This window comes from Hyla sarda, chromosome 7, assembly GCF_029499605.1.
Source record: "Hyla sarda isolate aHylSar1 chromosome 7, aHylSar1.hap1, whole genome shotgun sequence".
NCBI lineage: Eukaryota > Metazoa > Chordata > Amphibia > Anura > Hylidae > Hyla > Hyla sarda.
This window is the reverse complement of record NC_079195.1, coordinates 168587599-168607940: the sequence shown is the minus strand read 5'-3', so window position 1 is coordinate 168607940 and position 20342 is coordinate 168587599. Positions and strand designations below refer to the sequence as shown.

The 20342-nt window shown below is 41.5% G+C and overlaps 1 protein-coding gene across 3 annotated transcripts in view; it reads right to left on the bottom strand.

Annotated features, from left to right (window-relative positions):
• Positions 1-5415: 5415 nt before the first annotated feature.
• ERCC6 (ERCC excision repair 6, chromatin remodeling factor) overlaps positions 5416-20342 on the bottom strand; it is a 56784-nt gene continuing 41857 nt past the window's right edge. For all 3 annotated transcript variants that reach the window (XM_056531245.1, XM_056531246.1, XM_056531248.1), the window contains 11 exons: positions 19441-19557; positions 19263-19358; positions 15042-15260; positions 14367-14477; positions 14064-14183; positions 13836-13930; positions 13080-13225; positions 12260-12715; positions 11704-11893; positions 10091-10169; positions 5416-7016 (listed from right to left, as the gene is read on the bottom strand). In XM_056531245.1, coding sequence (XP_056387220.1) covers positions 6606-7016; positions 10091-10169; positions 11704-11893; positions 12260-12715; positions 13080-13225; positions 13836-13930; positions 14064-14183; positions 14367-14477; positions 15042-15260; positions 19263-19358; positions 19441-19557 — 2040 coding nt within the window. In that variant the 3' untranslated portion in view covers positions 5416-6605. The remainder of the gene's footprint in view (positions 7017-10090; positions 10170-11703; positions 11894-12259; positions 12716-13079; positions 13226-13835; positions 13931-14063; positions 14184-14366; positions 14478-15041; positions 15261-19262; positions 19359-19440; positions 19558-20342) is intronic.

Here is a 20342-nt window from a genome sequence, read left to right as displayed (position 1 = left end):
AAGGGGTACAGTGAGCCTTAACACCCCACAGGTGTTTGACAACATTTTGTTAAAGTCGCATGTGTAAATGAAAAAAAAAAAAATTCACTAAAATGCTGGTTTTTCCCCAAATTTTACATATTTACAAGGGCTAATAGGAGAAAATGCCCCCAAAATTTGTAACGCCATTTCTTCTGAGTATGGAAATACCCCATGTGTGGACATCAAGTGCTCTGCTGGCGCACTACACTGCTCAGAAGGGGAGGAGCGCCATTGAGCTTTTGGAGACAGAATTTGTTCGGAATGGAAGTCAAGGTCCATGTATGTTTACAAAGCACCTCGTGGTGCCAGAACAGTGGAACCCCCCACATGTGACCCCATTTTGGAAACTACACCCCTCACATAATTTAATAAGGGGTGCAGTGAGCATTTACACCCCACTGGCATTTGACAGATCTTTGGAACAGTGGGCTGTGCAAATGAAAAATTAAATTTTTCATTTTCACGGACCACTGTTCCACTAATCTGTCAGACACCTGTGGGGCGTAAATGCTCACTGCCCCCCTTATTATATTCCGTGAGGGGTTTAGTTTCCAAAATGGAGTTACATGTGGCCCTCCCACATGTCACCCCATTTTGGAAACTACACCCCTGGCACTATGAGGGCTTTGTAAACACACATGGCCTTCAAATCCGGGCAAATTTTATCTCCAAAATCCCAATGGCACTCCCTCTCTTCTGAGCATTGTAGTTCGCCCGCAGAGCACTTTACATCCACATATGGGGAATGTTCTTACCCAGAAGAAATGGGGTTACAAATTTTGGGGGGCTTTTTTTTTTCCTATTTTCCCTTGTGAAAATGAAAAATGTAGGCTAACACCAGCATTTTAGTGAAAAAAAATGTTATTCTTCATTTTCCCATCCAACTTAAATGAAAATTTGTTAAAGCCCACTATACCCCCTTGTTACGTTCCGTGAGGGGTGTAGTTTCCAAAATGGGGTCACATCTGGGTATTTTTGTTTTGCGTTTGTCAGAACCGGTGTAAAATCAGCCACCCCTGTGCAAATCACCAATTTAGGCCTCAAATGTACATAGTGAGCTCTCACTCCTGAGGCTTGTTGTGCGTCCTCAAAGCATTTTACGCCCACATATGGGGTATTTCCGTACTCAGGAGAAATTGCATTACAAATTTTGGGGGTCTTTTTTTCCTTTTACCTCTTGTGAAAATAAAAAGTATGGGGCAACACCAGCATGTTAATGTAATTATTTTTATTTCTTTACACTAACAGACTGGTGTAGACCCCAACTTTTCCTTTTCATAAGGGGTAAAAGGAGAAAAAGCCCCCCAAAATTTGTAGTGCAATTGCTCCCGAGTACGGAAATACCCCATATGTGGCCCTAAACTGTTTCCTTGAAATACGACAGGGCTCCAAAGTGAGAGAGCACCATGCGCATTTGAGGACTAAATTAGGGATTGCATAGGGGTGGACATAGGGGTATTCTACCCCAGTGATTCCCAAACAGGGTGCCTCAAGCTGTTGCTAAACTCCCAGCATGCCTGGACAGTCAGTGGCTGTTTTGCTACAGCTGGAGGCACCATTTTGGAAACACTGCCGTACGATACATTCTTCATTGGGGGGCAGTGTGAATTTCAGTGTGAATTCACCGGCGATTTGCGGCGATTGCCAACATGGGGGGGGTCTCAGGACCTTTGCACGGGATGCCTGCTGAATGATTTCAGCAGGCATCCCGTTCCGATCACCGCCCGGCGCACTGCGGAGATCGGAAATGCGGAGGGCGTACATCACGCCCCCTACCGTTGGCTTGCATTGAGGGGCGGAGCGTGACGTCACACGCCGCCGAACCTGCAGTCGACCTTAATCAGACCCGGAGCAAACATGCTCCGGGGACTGATCACTAACGGGGTGCCGCGTGCATGATTGCGGGCGTCCCCAGCGGCAGGGACTCCCACGATCAGGCATCTTATCCCCTATCCTTTGGATAGGGGATAAGATGTGTAAGCACCGGAGTACCCCTTTAAGTGATAAGACATGAGGGCGTATCCATACGCCCTCCGTCCCCAACAAGTTCAGGCCTTTTCTGACTTTGGACACCATTCAGGGTTGGAAATAAACTGGGGAAAATCCTATATTCTTCCTCTTTCAAACACAGTCATCAAGGCAGATATTCCGTTTAAGATTATTGAGGAAGGAAGTGGTTTAGAATATTTGGGGGTAACCATTACAAAGGACCCCAGGAAATTCATAGAGTACAATTTTAAGCCCTTAGTAGGGAAAATAAGAAATAAAGTAGGAATATGGTAAAAACTGGTTCGATCAATGTCCGACCGTGTATCATTAATCAAAATGATAATACTGCCCCAGGTTCTGTTCTATCTTAATGCCTCTCCGGTAAATACGAACTGTGGTGTACCCCAACTGGGAAAGATGGGTTGGCCCTGCCAAATTTTAAATTATACTACCTGGCCAGGTTTACTAGGATTATCACTTTAGGAATTAACTCTATTGTAGGTACACATTGTATATCCACTGACTTAGATAGTAAAGCATTATTAGAGGGGCTAGAAAGAAGCCAAATAAGTTATTCTTTTACATACGGTAAAATTGTGAGTTAGGGGTGGGTTTTGTTGAAGAAATTAATAAAAATTAATGGGAGTACGGCTTTCACTCCAGTATGGAACAACACTAAATTAGTAGAATATGAATCAATCCCAGATGTGGGTTGGTCACGGGATAAAATATATGTTTCACATATAATGGTAGGGGGAAGTTTAAATAGTTTTGAAAATATGCAAAATTTGTACAGGATAAATAGAAATCAATATTTTAGGTACTATCAAATTCAAAAGACCTGTGGTTTTCAATCAGGATGCCTACAGTTGCATTAGTTCCAGATTGATCTCTCTGCCATCAATCGATCCCTCCACCCATTGAAGCAGACAGGCTCCCTGTCATCAGCTGATAAGTTAGTCAGGTCTCGGCTGCATTGCAACCTGGGAAAAATCTGAGACAACAGTCATTTTGTATGCTGTTAAAAATAAATATTGGGGTGAAAATCTCAGAAAGAATTGTGAGAAAACCGTCACACACAGGTACAGACACTATATTATGAACTATACTAACTTTACTGCCCCTGTTGCATAGTCAAATAAAAAAAAAAATCCTGGAATACCCCTTTAAGAACACTGAGAATAAAGCTTATTTGCACATACAGGAGCATCACTTGATGGAGTTGTTTCACAAAGGGATAGTAGGGAGAAAATTTCTGGTTAATATTTATAAATGTTTGCTACGGGAGGTTTTAGTAGGGCATTATGGCAATCTCAGAAATCTCTGGTCATGCCAAATAGGAGATATTAATGTAATAAGGTGGCAGGAAACTCTTAAAAATGTTAGGAATATCTTGGTGAATTATCAACTCATTCAAACAAAAATTATACATAGGGTTTATATTTCTCCTAAGCAGATAAAATTGTTTGGATATAAGGAATTGGACAATTGCCCTAGATGCTCGAGTGAAGGGGCTGACTTTATGGTTTACTGGTGTCCTAAATATGTATATTTTTTTCTTTTCTGTAATTTTGTAATAAAATAAAATAAATAATAATAAATTAAAAAAAAGCGAATAAACAAACATTTCCCACCAGTCACAATAACCATTTTATTGGTATCTGTGATCACAGAACATGTTTAAGCAAAAATAGCATTTTGCTGTTTTCCTATAACACATACTGTACAATAGAAACAGGTAAAATGATCATAAAGTAAACAAATAAATCCAATAAAAAGATTTTAATGTAACCACCGTTTTTTAGTGTGCAAAGTTTATAAGCTTTATAAATGCACCTCCACATTTACAGCATATTTTTGATAACATTTTACCAAATAATAAATTACCCCCTTAAAACATGAAATACAGATAATAATGTATAGTTTTTTTTTGTTGTTGTTTTTTTTTTTTTAGCAGCAATGAGGTAGATTATATTGCACAAAAACCTTATAGAAAAAGTATGAAATTTTCCATCTCACATCTGACAAATTACAGTATATGGCTTGTACTATATAATAGTTTTTCTTTCTCTTGTGGCACTGGCTAAATTACAGTAAACTTACAGGAATCAGTAACTCTACAGTGACTCTTTGTATAGCACCTAAGCCACAGAGCAAAGTCATAAGTAGACCACAGGTCATTGGTTCAATACAACCCAAGCTTTTGATAAACATTATTTACATTATATCATAGAAAGACACATCTCAAATATCAGTCATCCTAACTGGAACTAGGCACATATAGCAAGATGTTGCTACTTACACATTTTTTGTCTTATTGGTACAATATATCAGTACAGTATGTAGTTTAAATAAACAATTTAACGTTCTCATATGTACGCATTTCCGCATTTGGGATCTCCATTAACAAGCCAGAACAGAAAGAGGCTACAAAAGAACACATCTCTTTCTCTCTCTGGAGGTCTGGGCCTGTCCATAACTTACAAGAACAGATCAATGATTTCAATGGATGTCATGCATTAGTTTTTTTTTTATTTGTGCTCATGCAGGTGTTAAAAAAAAACCCTATTCTCAACTTCCCCACTCTCCTGTTGGTATAACGGAACACCATTGCGCAGTGCTTCAATCAATGGCTGTAGCGATGTACTGCGTCAGCCACTGATTGGCTAATTGACTAATACCATGTGAAAAACCCCAAACCCAGAAGCGAAGAGCAGAAGAAACAAGAGCTCCATGATACCAGTAGCGGCGGGGGAATAAGATAAGTAAGTATAGTGATTTTTGCTTTTATCACCTGCAATGAAAAAATTTATTTCCTGGAATTACCCATTTAATTTTTAACGTGATGGTGCTGTGAAGTAATAGAATGCTATCCTAATAGTAAGTGATAGCTGATGGCAGTCTTTGATGTGGACTGTTAATGTTTCTTATTTTTGTCTTTTATGGCACAGAAAACTATTTAAAAGAACAGCAATGCACAAATATTTCCACTTGTATTCTCATTGGGGGAGATTTAGCAAATCCTGTGCAGAGGAAAAGCTGACCAGTTGCCGAGTGTTTCTTTTATTTTTAACAAGGCCTTTTTATAAAGTGAAAGAAGCAATCTGATTGGTTGCTATGGGCAACTGGTCAACTTTTCCTCTGCACAGAGTTTTGATCAATCTCCCCTATTTTCTTGTGCAACCAAATCATCAAGAAAAATATATAAAATAATCTTTTATATAAATCCCATGAGATTAGCCATCCCATGCTTCCCCCTTCTTCCAAATCCTGGCAACTGGCTTGAGTGTTCAGTGTGCAACAGAAAGAACATGGAGCCCTCTTCTTCCTTCAGCCATCTGCCAGCTCAAAAAAAGTGATCAGGAGGAAATTTACAAGTCTGTTCCCTGCAAGATTTCTACAAGATTGTTTTTTTTTTTTTTTAAAGCATGTACAAATGGTGATTGAGAAACATACTGACAAACCATGAGGGCAAATATATCATCTGTTTACTTTTATCTTTCAATTCTCTATTAGGGTGCATTCACACCATGATTTGGGCATACAGCAGGATCCGTACCCTATTCATTTCAATAAGCCGCACGGCGTCTGATAGAGATTCCGGAAGGATCACTTTTGGATCATATCCGTTTTTGTTGCCAGACTAGAACTGCAGCAGACCACAGTTCTCTAACTGTGTAACTATGTGTGTGTTTAACTATGTGTGTGTTGTGTAGTGTGTTAAATCTCTCACACAACTAAATATTTGCTAAACTGGTGTACTAGTTGATTGCTATATAATACTTAAAGGGGTACTTTGCTGCCCAAGCGTTTGGAACATTTTGATCCGAACGCTTGAAGCAACTGCGGGGGTTGTGACGTCACGGCCACCCCCCCTCAATGCAAGTCTATGGGAGGGGGTGTGGCGGCCACCACGCCCTTTCCCATAGACTTGCATTGAGGGGGTGTGGCGTGACATCATGAGGGGGCGTCGCCGTGACACCCCAACCCCCACACCCAGGATTTTCAATGAACGCCGGGTGCTGCACCGAGATCGCGGGGGTCCCAGCTGCAGGACCCCCGCGATCAGACATCTAATCCCCTATCCTTTGGATAGGATATAAGATGTCTAGGGGCGTACCAATAGAATAAAAGTGTCAATAGAACGAAACTTTTGACATATGCCAAGGATATGCAAGCCATGGAAAATTATTCTTAGGTCCCTGGCTTCCATAGCAACTAGTGTTGCAGGAGTGCCAATGGGGTGCCAGAGGAACAAGACAGGCTTTGTCAAACAGGGTTTTCTGCTGTATGTTATGCTTGAGTTCTCATCATCATAGTGCTGTAATAGAATGGTTCAAGGTGGGAAAGGGTTGAAAGGAATCATTTGCCAACATTTTTAACAAAACACATTGGTCAGTCACATTATTTTTTTAAATACACATGTAGAAAACATCTTTCTTTTTGCTTTTACTAGCCCATATTATAATGTTCACATTCTGAAAATAAAATGGGTTGTCAGTCAAAAAGACTTTTTTAAATGTATTATACCTGGTACTACTACTGTGTAAGTCACAAGGCAGTGCATCAGATGCACTCTCTAAAGAGGGAATAGTTTAGTGAAATTCAGGTCTGAGTCTCCAGACCCCAGCTCCATCACTCTTTCTATGAAAGGTGCACAATTTGCGCAGCAGTTCTCGGAAGACACAGGACTGTGAAGGAGACAGTTTATGCTCGAACTCCTGAAGCATCTCTTGGGTGGTTGCTTCCCCATCTTGCTGAGCTTGGAATGCTACAAAATTTCTCATATCTGCTAGTAACTCATCATGCTCCGTGGGATCTGCTGTTGGAGGTCCACCCGCTGACTCGCTGTCCTCTCTGTGAGGAAGGATTAAATGATTTCTTGCCTTCATACGAGCAAGCAAACTGGATGAAGAGAGTGGAGAACTACTTGAGGTTTTGGTCTCTCCACTGAAATGAGAGGGGGCAACTGTCTTGTGTTCGTCTTGTTTAATAATCTTTACATCCTGAAAGAAAAAAATACATTGAAACTGCAGAAAATTCTATATAAACACAACAAATATGAAGGTTCACCTTTTCACTCATTTTACTTCTTGTTCCAATGTTTCTTGAAAATGCAAAAATGTTGCCACCTTCTAAATAGTCTTCTAAATATTTTACTTTCGAGTCCAATCCCATCTATAATATGAATAACTCTATAGCTACCGACAGCGCATAGCTTCAAGCTTAGTCAAATACTAAGATGACATAATCTAATTTACTGACTCCCCTCTTTGTAGTATTCATCTACTTCCCTTCTTTTACAGAAGTATAAGGATTAGGGATAAGTATTAGGGATACGAGCAGGTTTGAGAGTTAACTATACAAACAGAGAAGAGCAGAAGGAAGGGTGAACTGTACAAATGGCATTGGGTGCAGCGAGAGGGGTGACGATCACCCACACAGAGCAATGCACTAAAGGTTAGAGCAGATCAAACACAGGGACAGATTACGCAGGAGGGTCTGGTGAGAAAAAAGTAGATCACGCATGACTGTGTAAATGTTATCAAAAGAGAAAAGAAATTAATTTTTTATTTTACAAAAGGGGAAGCAACAAGCGACAAGTTTTTAAGTTAAGCAAATGTTGTTAATGTTTTTCTTTCTAAGGCTGGGTTTACATGTCTTGCATCTGCCTCAGTGAACCCAGCTTAAAACTCGCCACAACTGATGACAACATGCATCAGATGGCATCAGTTTTTTAGCATCCAGCGTTCATTATATCGGAATGATGGATGGGGGAACACAGCAAGAGGAGTTCTGTCTGTCTGGCGCCCGTGCAGGGTGTCCAACCTGAAATGCCAGGAGAATGTGAACTGTCCTTTTCAAAAGAATGAAATCAGTTCTATCATCAGTTTCCCTTCAATGCTTTTTCTACAGCGCCAGAGAAAAATGCTGCCAGACGATGGAGATTTAAGAAGGAGGCCAAACTGTTCATTTTCCTATCTATATTTGTATATATCTATACTTGCTGTTTTCAGTCTGGTCACTTATTCTTTTAATATGATGCTCACTGTTCTATAGCAAAACAGAAAGTAATATAGAGAAATACATTTAGATTTATTTACAGTAGGTCTATATATGGTTAAGAGATGCTATTCAAAGCTGGTTATGCTAACAAAATATAGGGATCTGCACTCTATTTTCAGCTGTTTGTGCTGATATGTATTATAGTTTACTAGAACATACATTATGAATCATGTATCGTGCATCTGGCATATTCACAGTGCACAGTGATAGGGATAAGTCTGTCAATTATCAGCAGGTGGGCGACGGGTAGAGGAATTGAATAAATATGCTGGCGCTGCATGCTTCAAAATGCAAGTTTTTGTGAACTACAATACATATGAATACAAGTAACAGACCACTAGCCTTAAAGTATTCTTTAGGTGTAACATGGGATTCCAGGGTGAACATATACGCAAGTCTGAAGATTACTTAGCTGTCTGTTGGCATAGGAACTTTAAGAGAAAAGGTTGCATCATGGAATGCATTTGGCTGACAAGGCAATCACACAACCACTCAATGTCACGTAACATCCAATCACATTTGATGGTTGACTTGATTTGGGATTATTGTTTTGGTTATTGTTGAATAAACTTGTTTAGCCTTTTGAAAAGTGAACATGGAATTATCTTAAATTTCTTCTAAAAAGTCTTGACATGTGAAAAGTTGTTGAAAGCCCTGGGACTCGCTCCTGAAACCCGCTGTGATCTTGAGCTATTAGCCAGGGAAGCAGGTGTCCATTTCGCTACATATAAGTCCATGCAGAGAAATGAACGGATCTCTCGGCTAGACGGGGAGTGGAGCGAAATATGGCCCTCTTCCCTGACTGATAACTCATGAACATAGTGGGTCTCAGGAGTAAGACATGGTGCGATTAACCACTTTTGGCATGTCTGTCTGACATGTCAAAACCTTTTAATATTTAAGCTTTTAATTACATTTTTTTATGGTAATGCTTTAAAGAAACTTTATGATTTTTATAAATATAACTAGTGCTGTATAGTGTTCACTAGTAGTCAACAATACAATACAACCACAAGAGGTATAAATAACTGATAATATGAAGGCATTTAGAAAAGGTTTAGAGGCTTATCTAATGCCAAATGGTACTGAGGGTTAATTAACCAAATAATGGTATATTCTTCATCTGAACTACAAGCTCTCCAAACACATTTTCCTGTCAAAAGTAGAAATTTCCAGAATTTATCTGCAAGTCATTTATTGCTTAGATAGCTTAGATGAGAAATGTATTTTCCATGTACTATTGATTTAGTCAAAACTTACTTGAAAATAGTTTTTTTTTAACAATCTGGCAATCTAGCTGCACATATATTAACTAATTGATAAAAGCTACAACATTTTTTTCCCTATGCATGGATATGTTGTATCGTTTGCTTACTGCAATAGAAATATGTTATTAATGTTGGCATATACTGTGTTTGGTACAAAATCAATACCAACAACCTATCCTTAAACAGCTACAACTGTGTTTTCCCATAATAAATTCCAGTTACATGACGGATAATTACAGTCAGTGTCCATTCATGTAAAGGATGCAATCACTAGAGTACAATTAAAAACACATGTAGCAAGCTTCATTGAGATCAATTAGATGCAAATCTTGAAAAAAATTTAAAAAAAAAAAAGATTCCTGGGAGACGGCAATTACTTCCCAGCACTGTGCGCTCTCCTGGGCAGGCTTCAAGCACAGAGATCACTGTCAGTTTGACTTTGAAGCAATTTGGGCTGTCACATTAGTGTTCTTGATCCTTGCTCTGTGTGGGGAAGCTTGCCCAGCAGAGATCACAGCGCCGGGAAGAGGTCCTTCTATAATGGTCTCTGAACACCTTTCCTCTAATCTCCTTCTGTTTCAACAGTAAACAGAACATGATCTCATATATATTTCAGTACATGCTGCAAATAAACCATAAATATGTAACTACACATAACACACGTGACCACTGATAAAGGAGGTTCTAAAGGTTAATTTCCAAGCAGGATTTCCTTTGAGGATCCTAGTATAAGTAAGTCACTTTACCTTGCACTTGTCCTGTGGGATCTTGGTTTCGGGTACATCTGCACGATGTAACAAAGGGTTCTTTTTCTGACCAAACCGCCTATAGGGAAAACATAGACGGTTGTATTTTCTTATATAAAGGAAAAGAAGTTTTACAAATGACAAGTTGTAGGAAAAATATTTACATACACTAAACACAAATAATGCAAAATACATATCACTTTCAGATATTTTGCATTGTCTGATAAAGATGTCTGAACCTTTATTAGTCACACATCAAAATAAATTAACACACATAGCACCATCTACAGGTCATTAGTGGGAATTGCACCTAGAAATTCTGATTTCAAAGGATTAAAGAATGTATGACCTGTATTGCACAGGGCTTTCAGTTACTTGTTGCACTGAACCTATTGTAGCTCAGTAGTGAAGCCCGTGATTAGGCTGCCACATTCCTCATATCTCTGCATGTCCAACCACAAGAATTAAACAATCCAGTCCAGTTCTATGACATAGGAATGTTTTATTCTGTATGCTATAAAGTCACTGAACAATTGTTATTGGCTTGGCATGCAGTAGATGTTACTGTGGCCCATGGCCTTACCACTAGCATCATAACCCTTTCCACATGAATAAAAGAAAGCAAGTGAATCGGCTCACTCCATAGATAGTCACAGAGGCACGGACCAGTGCGGACTTCACCGAAGCAAATACAAAACCAAAGAAAGGACGTCCAGACTTGCGGCTCGTGAGTGCGATGCTTGACTTTATTCACTAAGTTGCTACACAAAACACAGGTAGGGACAATGTAGTGATCCTTTTTGGCCGAGGGCCAAAACATGTCACTTCTTTGTCTCTACCTGTGTTTTATGTAGCAACTCAGTGAATAAAGACAAGCATCGCACTCACGAGCTGCAAGGCTGGATGTCCTTTCTTTGGTTTTGCATATGAACATACACAATAATTTTACATAAGACTATCAACTCAAGACATAACTTACTTATATAGTGTTATCACAAATTGTACTGGTTTTTGCATGATTCACCCCTGACAGGAAGTTGTGTAGTGCTTTCATTGTCAATGTGGTATTGTCTCCAGCTCCTCCCTCTATCCCGAGACAACACATTATCATCTGCTGTCTAAGGAGGTGTGGCTGGATCTTGTTTGTGAACTCTAGCCCCCCGAGTGGCGTCAGCTCCTCTGACCAGACCCTATATCACCATCTCCCTTTCATATACACATATATCTTCATTGGGACATTTAGGGAGAATGACGTGTGCTGAACAATGTCACAGGCAGAGATGCTGAAAGGAAATCAATAAGCAGGTGCTGTGGCCGCATCACTTCTCCCCCAGAATCTCAGTCCCAGCAAATTTGGGAACACAGGTGTCCAAACCCTGACCCTAGAACTCAGCTGTCAGACAGAGGAAGGGAGGAGGTGTGCCGATGGACCAATGATCTGCAAAAAATTCCCTATACTGTGGATAGGAAATACATTGATAAAGTGAGAAGAATCTTTTAACATACAATGAGCAAAGGGTTGAACTGAAAACACACAAACATATTTTTCCCTTTTAGCACAACTATAACTGCAAACAACTACAAGATTTTTCAGTATTTTCCAATACACCCACCTAGTTCCCACACTGCCATTAGTCCCTGTCCATGTTGGAATGCCAGAAGAGGCAGCATGGCAACGTTGGCGTGAGACTTTTAAAGCTCGCAAAGCCTCCTGGGCTACTCTACTTGCTTCTCCTTCCACGAGCACATAATCTGCATTAGATGCATCCATAATGACATCATGTTTCATCACACTGTGAATACCTAGAGAATACACATTTTGGTTAGAACATTACTTTATTTTCTTTACAGACAGTTGGATATTCCCTCACTTTATGATCGTGGTGGTTTAACCTTTGGGTGCCTCAGGGCTTATTTATTGATGTGTCCCCCTTCAGAGTTTTCCCTGTACAGCAGCAATCCCAGCTAGTCAGCTGTATGGGGCCATGCTGCAGTTTTCCAAATGCTTAACTAGAGGTCAGACCCCCCCCCCCCCCCCCCAAATAAAATAATAGCATATCCGTGCTGATAAACTTTATCAGATGGGAATAACTGTTTATGTACTAGAACTTATACAGCTACAACACAAACTTTTATGTATAATTGAACACATTTCAGAGCAGCACCTACCAGATTTTTTCATCAGTTTCTCCAGGACATACTCGTCACTCATCTTCCTGCTCTCATCTTGCTCCTCTTTCACATCCTTTTTAAGGGGCTTCAGTTTGGCTAGATGAGAGATCCGTTCCCCCTCATATTTGGCACCTTTCTTTCTTCTTCTCTCTTTGTCCTGGTGTTTCGTTTTAGCTTTGTGCTTGTGATGTTGCACAGGAAGAACAGAAACTGAACAATCACTTTCTCTGACAGCTCCCAAGTTAGAATCCGGATTTCTCCCTGAACTAGACTTGTCCTGCACTGTAGCTAGATCTGTGGCATGAGACTGAGTAGTACTTCCAGATGGCGAGGATGTACATAACACAAGCTGCTCACTTTTAATTGTATTCAAACCCTCTTTAGAAATACCATTGACTTCTGTTGCCAGCTGTTTTTTAGGATTCTTTGACAGCTTAACATCTGATCCAGTTCCTACAAAAGAGACATACAGCACACTATGAGACAAGTGAATGAGTTCCATATAGCTGATTTAGAGGCAAGAATTGTGATGTGTGTATAGTACACAACAAAATATATGCTAGGTAAAATGTGTGTGCTGACATGCTCTAATTATATTCCACACAAAAATGTTGTACATCAGTAGTGGGTGGGAGCTTGGTAACCCGAGTATTAGAAGAATGGCTGCATTACACAAAGTAATATATCAAAATACTGCCCTCAGATAGCACAGCATTAACCTAGTGACATATCGACTTTAACACCATTATCCTATGGAATGTTCTTAGAGCTCACTAAACACATGTGACTATTGAAAATATACATTAGCCATTTATACCTGCAAAAATAGCACTGGTTTCTGTTCCTTGGTTTGAATCTGGACTGGTCAGGGTAAACAGCTCATAAAGATCATTGGATTTGAAGAAGCGTCTCTGCTTTGGGTCTTTTAAAACTCGGTTAGTTAAGAACTGCTTAAAAATTTGCCTATGAGCAAGGAAGAACAGATGACACAAGGTAGTTAAAAGTGCAGAATTCAATTTAAGTCCGTAAAAATTAAATAAGGATTATTTATACATTAAAAACACATAGAATAATAGTAACAATTGAAGAAATGGCAAGGCACAGTGCTGGAACTTGTAATTCACTAATGTGAACTTCTAGTCCAAAGAAGGAGTGCTCAGCTCCAGGACCAGACCCTCCATCCAGAGAAACAATATGAATCCAAAGAGGAAGCGGCACTCCACAAAGCAAATCAAAGCAAAAAGTGTTGTTTATTCACTCATCTGTGACAAGAAGCTACGTTTGAGCTCCACAATAGAGCCTTTCTCTATTGTGGAGCCGAAACTTAGTTTCTTGTCACAGATGCATGAATAAACTACACTTTTTGCTTCAATTCTCTTTGTGGAGTGCCGCTTCCTCTTTGGATTTGTAGAATAAAAGTAATTTACTGTGTAATAATGCTACAACACGATCTAAACCATCTTTAGCCCAGACAAAGAACTGAAATGGAGAAACACCAATATACAGCATAGTAAGCAATGTAGCAGAAGATCATTTTACACTCCGCAGCGAAAAGCTATTTTATAGTCAATACCTGTGGTAAATTTTTTCTTCTATAGTTCCTGCGGTGAGCAGCCTGTAAACAGTAACATCTTTCTTTTGACCAATTCTCCATGCCCTCTCCCGAGCCTGGAAATTAAATAGTTTAAAAGCTTTTTCAGAACAATTTAAATGAAGACATAACCGTTTTATACTAATGATTAAGTGTCTGACACTTGACTAAGCTTTAAATCCAGAAATATTCTCTATGTAGTCCACCTACTTGTGTATCTGTGCTGGGGTTCCAGTCAGGATCGTAGATGACAACTCTGTTGGCTCCTGTGAGATTCACACCCAGACCTCCAACTCTGGTAGTAAGAAGGAACACAAAGATCGAGGTGTCCTGTAACACACACAATCAGGCTGACAACAACACAGCAAAAGCTACCAATATGAATCCGTATTTCTGCATAGAACATTACAAGCTTTCAGCCTCTGCATGCATACAGTTATTATACATAAACTCACACAAACACTCACGTCAATGTCAGTTTAACATACATAAAACAAGAAAAATCTCTGCTACCTCATTAAACTGTGTGATAAGAGGCTGACGGGATGCAATAGTTGTAGTGCCATCCATCTTCAGGTATGTATAACCTATTCTCAAAAGGAATGCTTCCAAGATCAGCAACATCTAATAGATAAACATTTGCAAAAAATGAAACAAATTAGAATTTTTTTAGAGCCACTCATAGGCAGAGTTCACATGTATAATTTTATTTTTAGCCAGTCCAAAATACAGAAAAGGTGGGAAAAGTGTTCCCCCGACATATTTACTAAGGTTTCCACAGAAAACCTAGTGGATTTGAGCTGAGGAAAACCAGACAGATCAGAGCATGGGTAAAAAAATAAAATAAATAAATATAGGGAAAAGTGCAAAATGTAGAGAAACCTTAGTAAATACCGTGGAAAAAAATTGTAGGGAATTAAAATCTACAAAGAAAACTACACTTTATTCTTAGTAAATCAGGGCCGCTGTGTATATAAGAAGGGAAAAGCTGTTCATACTAAAGAAACGTACAACGGACAATAGGAGGCTGTTTCCACATGATAAAGTGGTGTTAATATCTCCACTATGGGAAGTGGTTCATGGGAAATTATAAACATGAAAACCATAATTACTATATTCCATGTTGAATGTGCAACCAGAAGGACCAGAAGAACCGCTTATTACTTTTAACCATTTTGACTTCCTAACCTGCCGTGACTGAGTGAAAAGGAGAACTCTGTGTCCTTGGCGATGCCAGATCTTTAAAAGGGACTCCACCACAATCATTTTTCCTGACAGCTTCCAGTAACCAAACTGTTCTCCTTCTTCTATATCTTCATCTTTGGTTCCCACAAGAATTTTTTTCCCTCCTGTGAACAGATCTGGATGATTGCAGATTTTTCTTAAGGCAATCAGACCAGGAAACACCTATAGGAAACCAAATGTGAACCAACATGATGACCTACAGCCTAACATACTGTTCCATAAACCTGTAAACTTACAGGGCAAGAAGACCTCTTTTACTTTTTATTACTTGTTAAACTATAGCCAAAGTTCTTTGTCACATCACAATTTTCATTTTCATTTAAATTGTAAGCAAGAAAATCTCTCAACACACACCGAATGCGACTGTAGAGTTACATTAGATGATGTTACGGCATCCATCATAGCCATTATTTATCACATATGATGAGAGCATTTTCCACCATATCTTCTAAACAGAAACAAATAAAAGAGCTGGTCAATTCTTTTAAAGAGTACCTGGTCACGAAAAGGAGATTTTTTAACACTTACCGTAAAATTTCTTTCTCGAAGGATCCATTGGGGGATACAGACCGTGGGTGTATGCTGCTGTCTCTAGGAGATGTGACACAATGGCAACAAAAACAGTTGGCTCCTCCAAGCAGGATATACCCGCCTTCAGGCTCTGAGCCAATCAATTTAAGTTCCAGAGCAATAGGAGGAGACTAACAGGTCAAGAAAAACCCAAAACTGTCTGAGAAACAGAAGAAAAAACATAACTGAACACACCCTCGGACAGAGAACCAAGGAAAATCCCAAAAGGGTGGGAGCTGTGTCCCCCAATGGATCCTTCGAGAAAGAGATTTTACGGTAAGTGTTAAAAAAAATCTCCTTTTCTCTATCCGCTCCATTGGGGGACACAGACTGTGGGACGTACCAAAGCCCTCCCTTGGGTGGGCAGATAAGCAGTCAGGCAGACGGCCGTTCCACTGCCGCCTGCAACACTTTACGGCCCAGATAGCCGATGCGAAGGTATGAACTCGGTAGAACCTCGAGAAAGTGTGCAAAGACGACCAGGTAGCCTCCTTGCAAATCTGCGAGGCCGAGGCTCTATTCTGTAGAGCCCAGGATGCCCCAAGAGAACGGGTAGAATGAAACACAACCCTGAAAGGAGGAATCTTCCCCTTACAGCGATAGGCCTCCGAAATGGCAGACCGAATCCACCGAGAAATGGTGGCCTTGGAAGCAGGTTGTCCCTTGCGACGACCTTCCGTAAGGACGAAAAAGAAATCACACTGACGAAATGAAGAAGTGATGGAGAGATAAGACCGAACAGCCCGAACTACATCCAGCTTGTGTAGTAAGCACTCCTTAGGATGAGAAGGAGCAGGACAAAAAGACGGGAGGACAATGTCCTCATTGAGATGAAAGGCCGAAACCACCTTAGGCAAAAAGGAGGGATCTGGCCGGAAAAAACAACCTTGTCTTGGTGGATAACCAGAAACGGAGAACGGCAGGAGAGAGCTGCCAATTCAGACACCCTCCGGATGGAGGTGATAGCAACAAGAAACGCCACTTTCCAAGAAAGGAGGCGAAGAGACACCTCTCTAAGGGGCTCAAAAGGTGCACCCTGAAGAGCACTCAGAACCAAATTCAAGTCTCAAGGGGGAGAGGGTGACCGATAAGGAGGAACAGCACGCGTCACTCCTTGACAGAAAGTCCGGACATGAGAATTAGAAGCCAGGGGCCGCTGGAAAAGAACAGTAAGGACCGAAACCTGACCTTTAAGGGAACTGAGAGACAACCCTAGTTCCAACCCCGACTGCAAAAAGGAGAGATGACGGGGAAACAAGGTTAGTCAAGTCAGCCATATACTGGGACAGGGAAGAAACCCAGGCTGGTGGAGCGGCTGAACCCACTGAGATTGAAGGGACATCAGGGGGTACCAGGGGGTCTGGGGGAGCAGTGGAGCAGGCAGGGCAAGTGGGCTCAGCAGAGCCAGACATCTTGGTATTACACTGGTATTACAGAGATAGTAAGTCACGGAAGTTCCAGGTTTCTGTTTAGAGGAAGGAACAGCTCTGGATATGGACATAATGTAGAAAGAAAAAAGGAGATAGGAACTTTCTCACCCTAGTCTGTGTCCCTGTCAGCTGCAGTGAGGAGAACTCGCTCTGAGCAGCTAGAAAGAGAGTGAACAGGCCAGCCAATAGTAAGAGAGGGGCGTGCCTGAAGCAAGGCACTCACTAACTGACCGCTTCTAACTGAATATCACGCCCGCGGAGCTGATTGGAGGCTGCTTCGCGCCTCTGAGAGCTCCTAGCCCTGTGGGCGGAGCTATAGACGGCCTTAAAGAACTGTCATGGCGCCCGCTCCTTGTCCCGAGCGCACCTGACGGCCGTTTATGCGCCCGGGGGAAGAGAGTGAGTGGACAAAGCGCCGACAGAGACTGCCAGTGAAAGTAAGCCAGGGCTGAAGCGCCCGGCTCACGGCAGCGCCGCGGCTAACAGCCGCTTATAAGGCGCTGCCGACAAAACGAAAGTAAACCGGCGCAGAGAGCGTCCGGCCCAATACAGCGCCGCGGCTGACAGCCGCATATAAGGCGCTGACATGGTAGCACAAGCACACGCACACACATATATAAGTGAAGTGCACCAAGCACACATAAGTGTAGTGCCCCATATAAAATGCCCCCTCAGGTGCCACTGCTCCCCCAGAATAAAGTACAGCCCTTGCATAGGCTAGCCCATAAAGTGTAGGTGGGCCAAAACAGGGGGGTCTCCAGAGGTTGCGAGTTCGTACCTATGGAGAAAAAAGGGGGGAAAGTACTTACCTCAGTCAGAAGAACTTACCTAAAGGAGTCTTCAGTGAAGTCTTCAGTCAGCTTTAGTTACCTGCATCACGCCTGGCTGCTATGCGCGAGCGAGGCAAGCAGGTAAATAGGGCGACCCGGACCCATGAGGTACCACCCAAGCACTGACCATTGGCGAGGGGGGGGGTTAACAGTGCATATACGCAATGTCTGTGCCACCTCACTCGCAATGGGGAAACAGGGAACCGCAGTCCCTGAGTCCCCACCTGAAAACAGAAAAGAAAAAGAATAAAAAACTAACACGTCTCTAACTAGGAAAACAAAAAAACAGAAGACCTGGTCTGGAGCAGTCCAGACCATGTCCACCTCCTCAGACACTAAGCTTAAACTGATTAGCTCAGAGCCTGAAGGCGGGTATATCCTGCTGGGAGGAGCCAACTGTTTTTGTTGCCATAGTGTCACATCTCCTAGAGACAGCAGCATACACCCACGGTCTGTGTCCCCCAACGGAGCCGATAGAGAAAAAAAACTTTTGGTATGTTTTACACTAATGTATTTGGAACACATATAATTAAATTTTTTTTTATATTTTATTGTGAATTTTATGTTTAGTGGTAGAAAAATCTACCACCAGGGGTCTCCCTATATGGACGGGCCGCTAGTCTTTTATAGATTTCGGACTCATGCTTGGCAGACTTCAGCCGGGACACGTGACGCGCACAGCGCTGCTCCCTGACTGTTAATCAGACAGGCAGGAGTGAGCACTGTGCACGCTGCTAGGTTTACTTGCTGGCGAGATGGAGTTCGTACCCCCGCCGGCGTGTCCATTGTTCGAGCCCCCCCGAGAAGAGTTCAGGGACCCCACAGCGTGCAGCAGAACAGAGAGCGCTCCTCACATGGACGGCCGCGTCATCAGGCTCCCCCTGCCTGAGAAGGAGAGCCGACGCGCACTGGCCATATGTCAGTGCAGCGCTGCTCTGAATGAGGATCGGGTAAGTGATGGCTAATGTTCACATAAGCATATAAGTTTGGACATAGTGTTTCACAAATAGGGTGCCTCCAGCTGCTAGTACTAGATTTGCAATAGCTGGAGGCACCATGGTTGAGAAACACTGATCTATACATGTATAGAGGAAGAAGGGTGGAAGTGAGCCCGGCCAGGCTTCAGATGATGTCGCACCTGCCGGGTACCTCCCCCTTCCTCCCTCGCACACAGCAGAAGGACTGAGCAGGCATATTGAGGGGGAAAATGGTATTTATGAGCATTTTTAAGTAGAAATAAAGACAGGGATAGCGTTAGTGTCAGGGACAGATATGGGGAGGGGGGGATTAGGGACAGTTTAGTAGATGACAGATACTCTTTGAGTAAAACTTACTTGCATGTCACCATTCAGGATCCCATACACTTCCTTAGAGTCTATAAAGGCCTGGTAAACCTGTCTTTGCTCATCTGTCAGGTGGCAAAACAGAACCTGAAAGCACCAAGGTAAACCTAATAAAAAAAAAGCTCTACTAAACACGTACAAAGCACAAGACAATGACAATGTTGGTCACCTGTTCATTTTTGTCAGGAAGTGATAGGCTCATCTTCACATCAGCCTTCATACGTCTCAGGAGGTAAGGATTTATGGTGTCGCGCAGAACACAGGCACATTTGTATGCTGTTTTTACCTACAATATAACGTTTACTTAATTAGTATACTCTGTTGTTCCAAAGACATTTTCTCACCAAAAGGCCATACTGATCTTACTGGTTACAGACATCAAGCCTTTATGACTTCCAAAGGCTTCAGGCAATTGCTCAAAGTACTAATTAACCAAAATTGCTTGTGTAGCCAACCTCTATAGGTGCATTCTGTGCAGAGAATGAAACACCCAAATCCTACCAACAGATGTCAGATTCCGATTTTATTTCCATTACTACTGAACTTATTCTTTCAGGGTTTGTCGTTTTTTAACACAAATTAATATTTCATATGTCCCTGAGGTGAATTAGTTTATTAAAGGCTCATGGAGTAAGCAGATTAAGACTGAGTTCTTCGTTGTTAATCAACAGATAGAAAGTGTAAATAGGAGATAGTGTCATTACACCAAACTTTTTACAGGGGCTATCCCAACCAAACAGCCCTTCTATACACATTTGATAACTGCAGGATGAACATTTAGCTATTATTTCCGACTCCCCCCCCCCCCCCCACCCCATACATATGGATGTATAGGTAAAAGCACCATGTAGAGGCCGCTAAGCAGCTGAGACATGGCCTTTTTTCTATGGTAATGGATATGTAATACGACACACTGCATTTATAGTAGTGTTAAAGCATACCTGTCAGACCTCACAAGAAAAACAAAACTGTTATATGTTACTCAGTACCTCATCCTGATCATGTCCGTGTAATTTATATGTCTCTATCACCGATATTTCACAAAAATAGCATATTACAGCTGCTCAATGT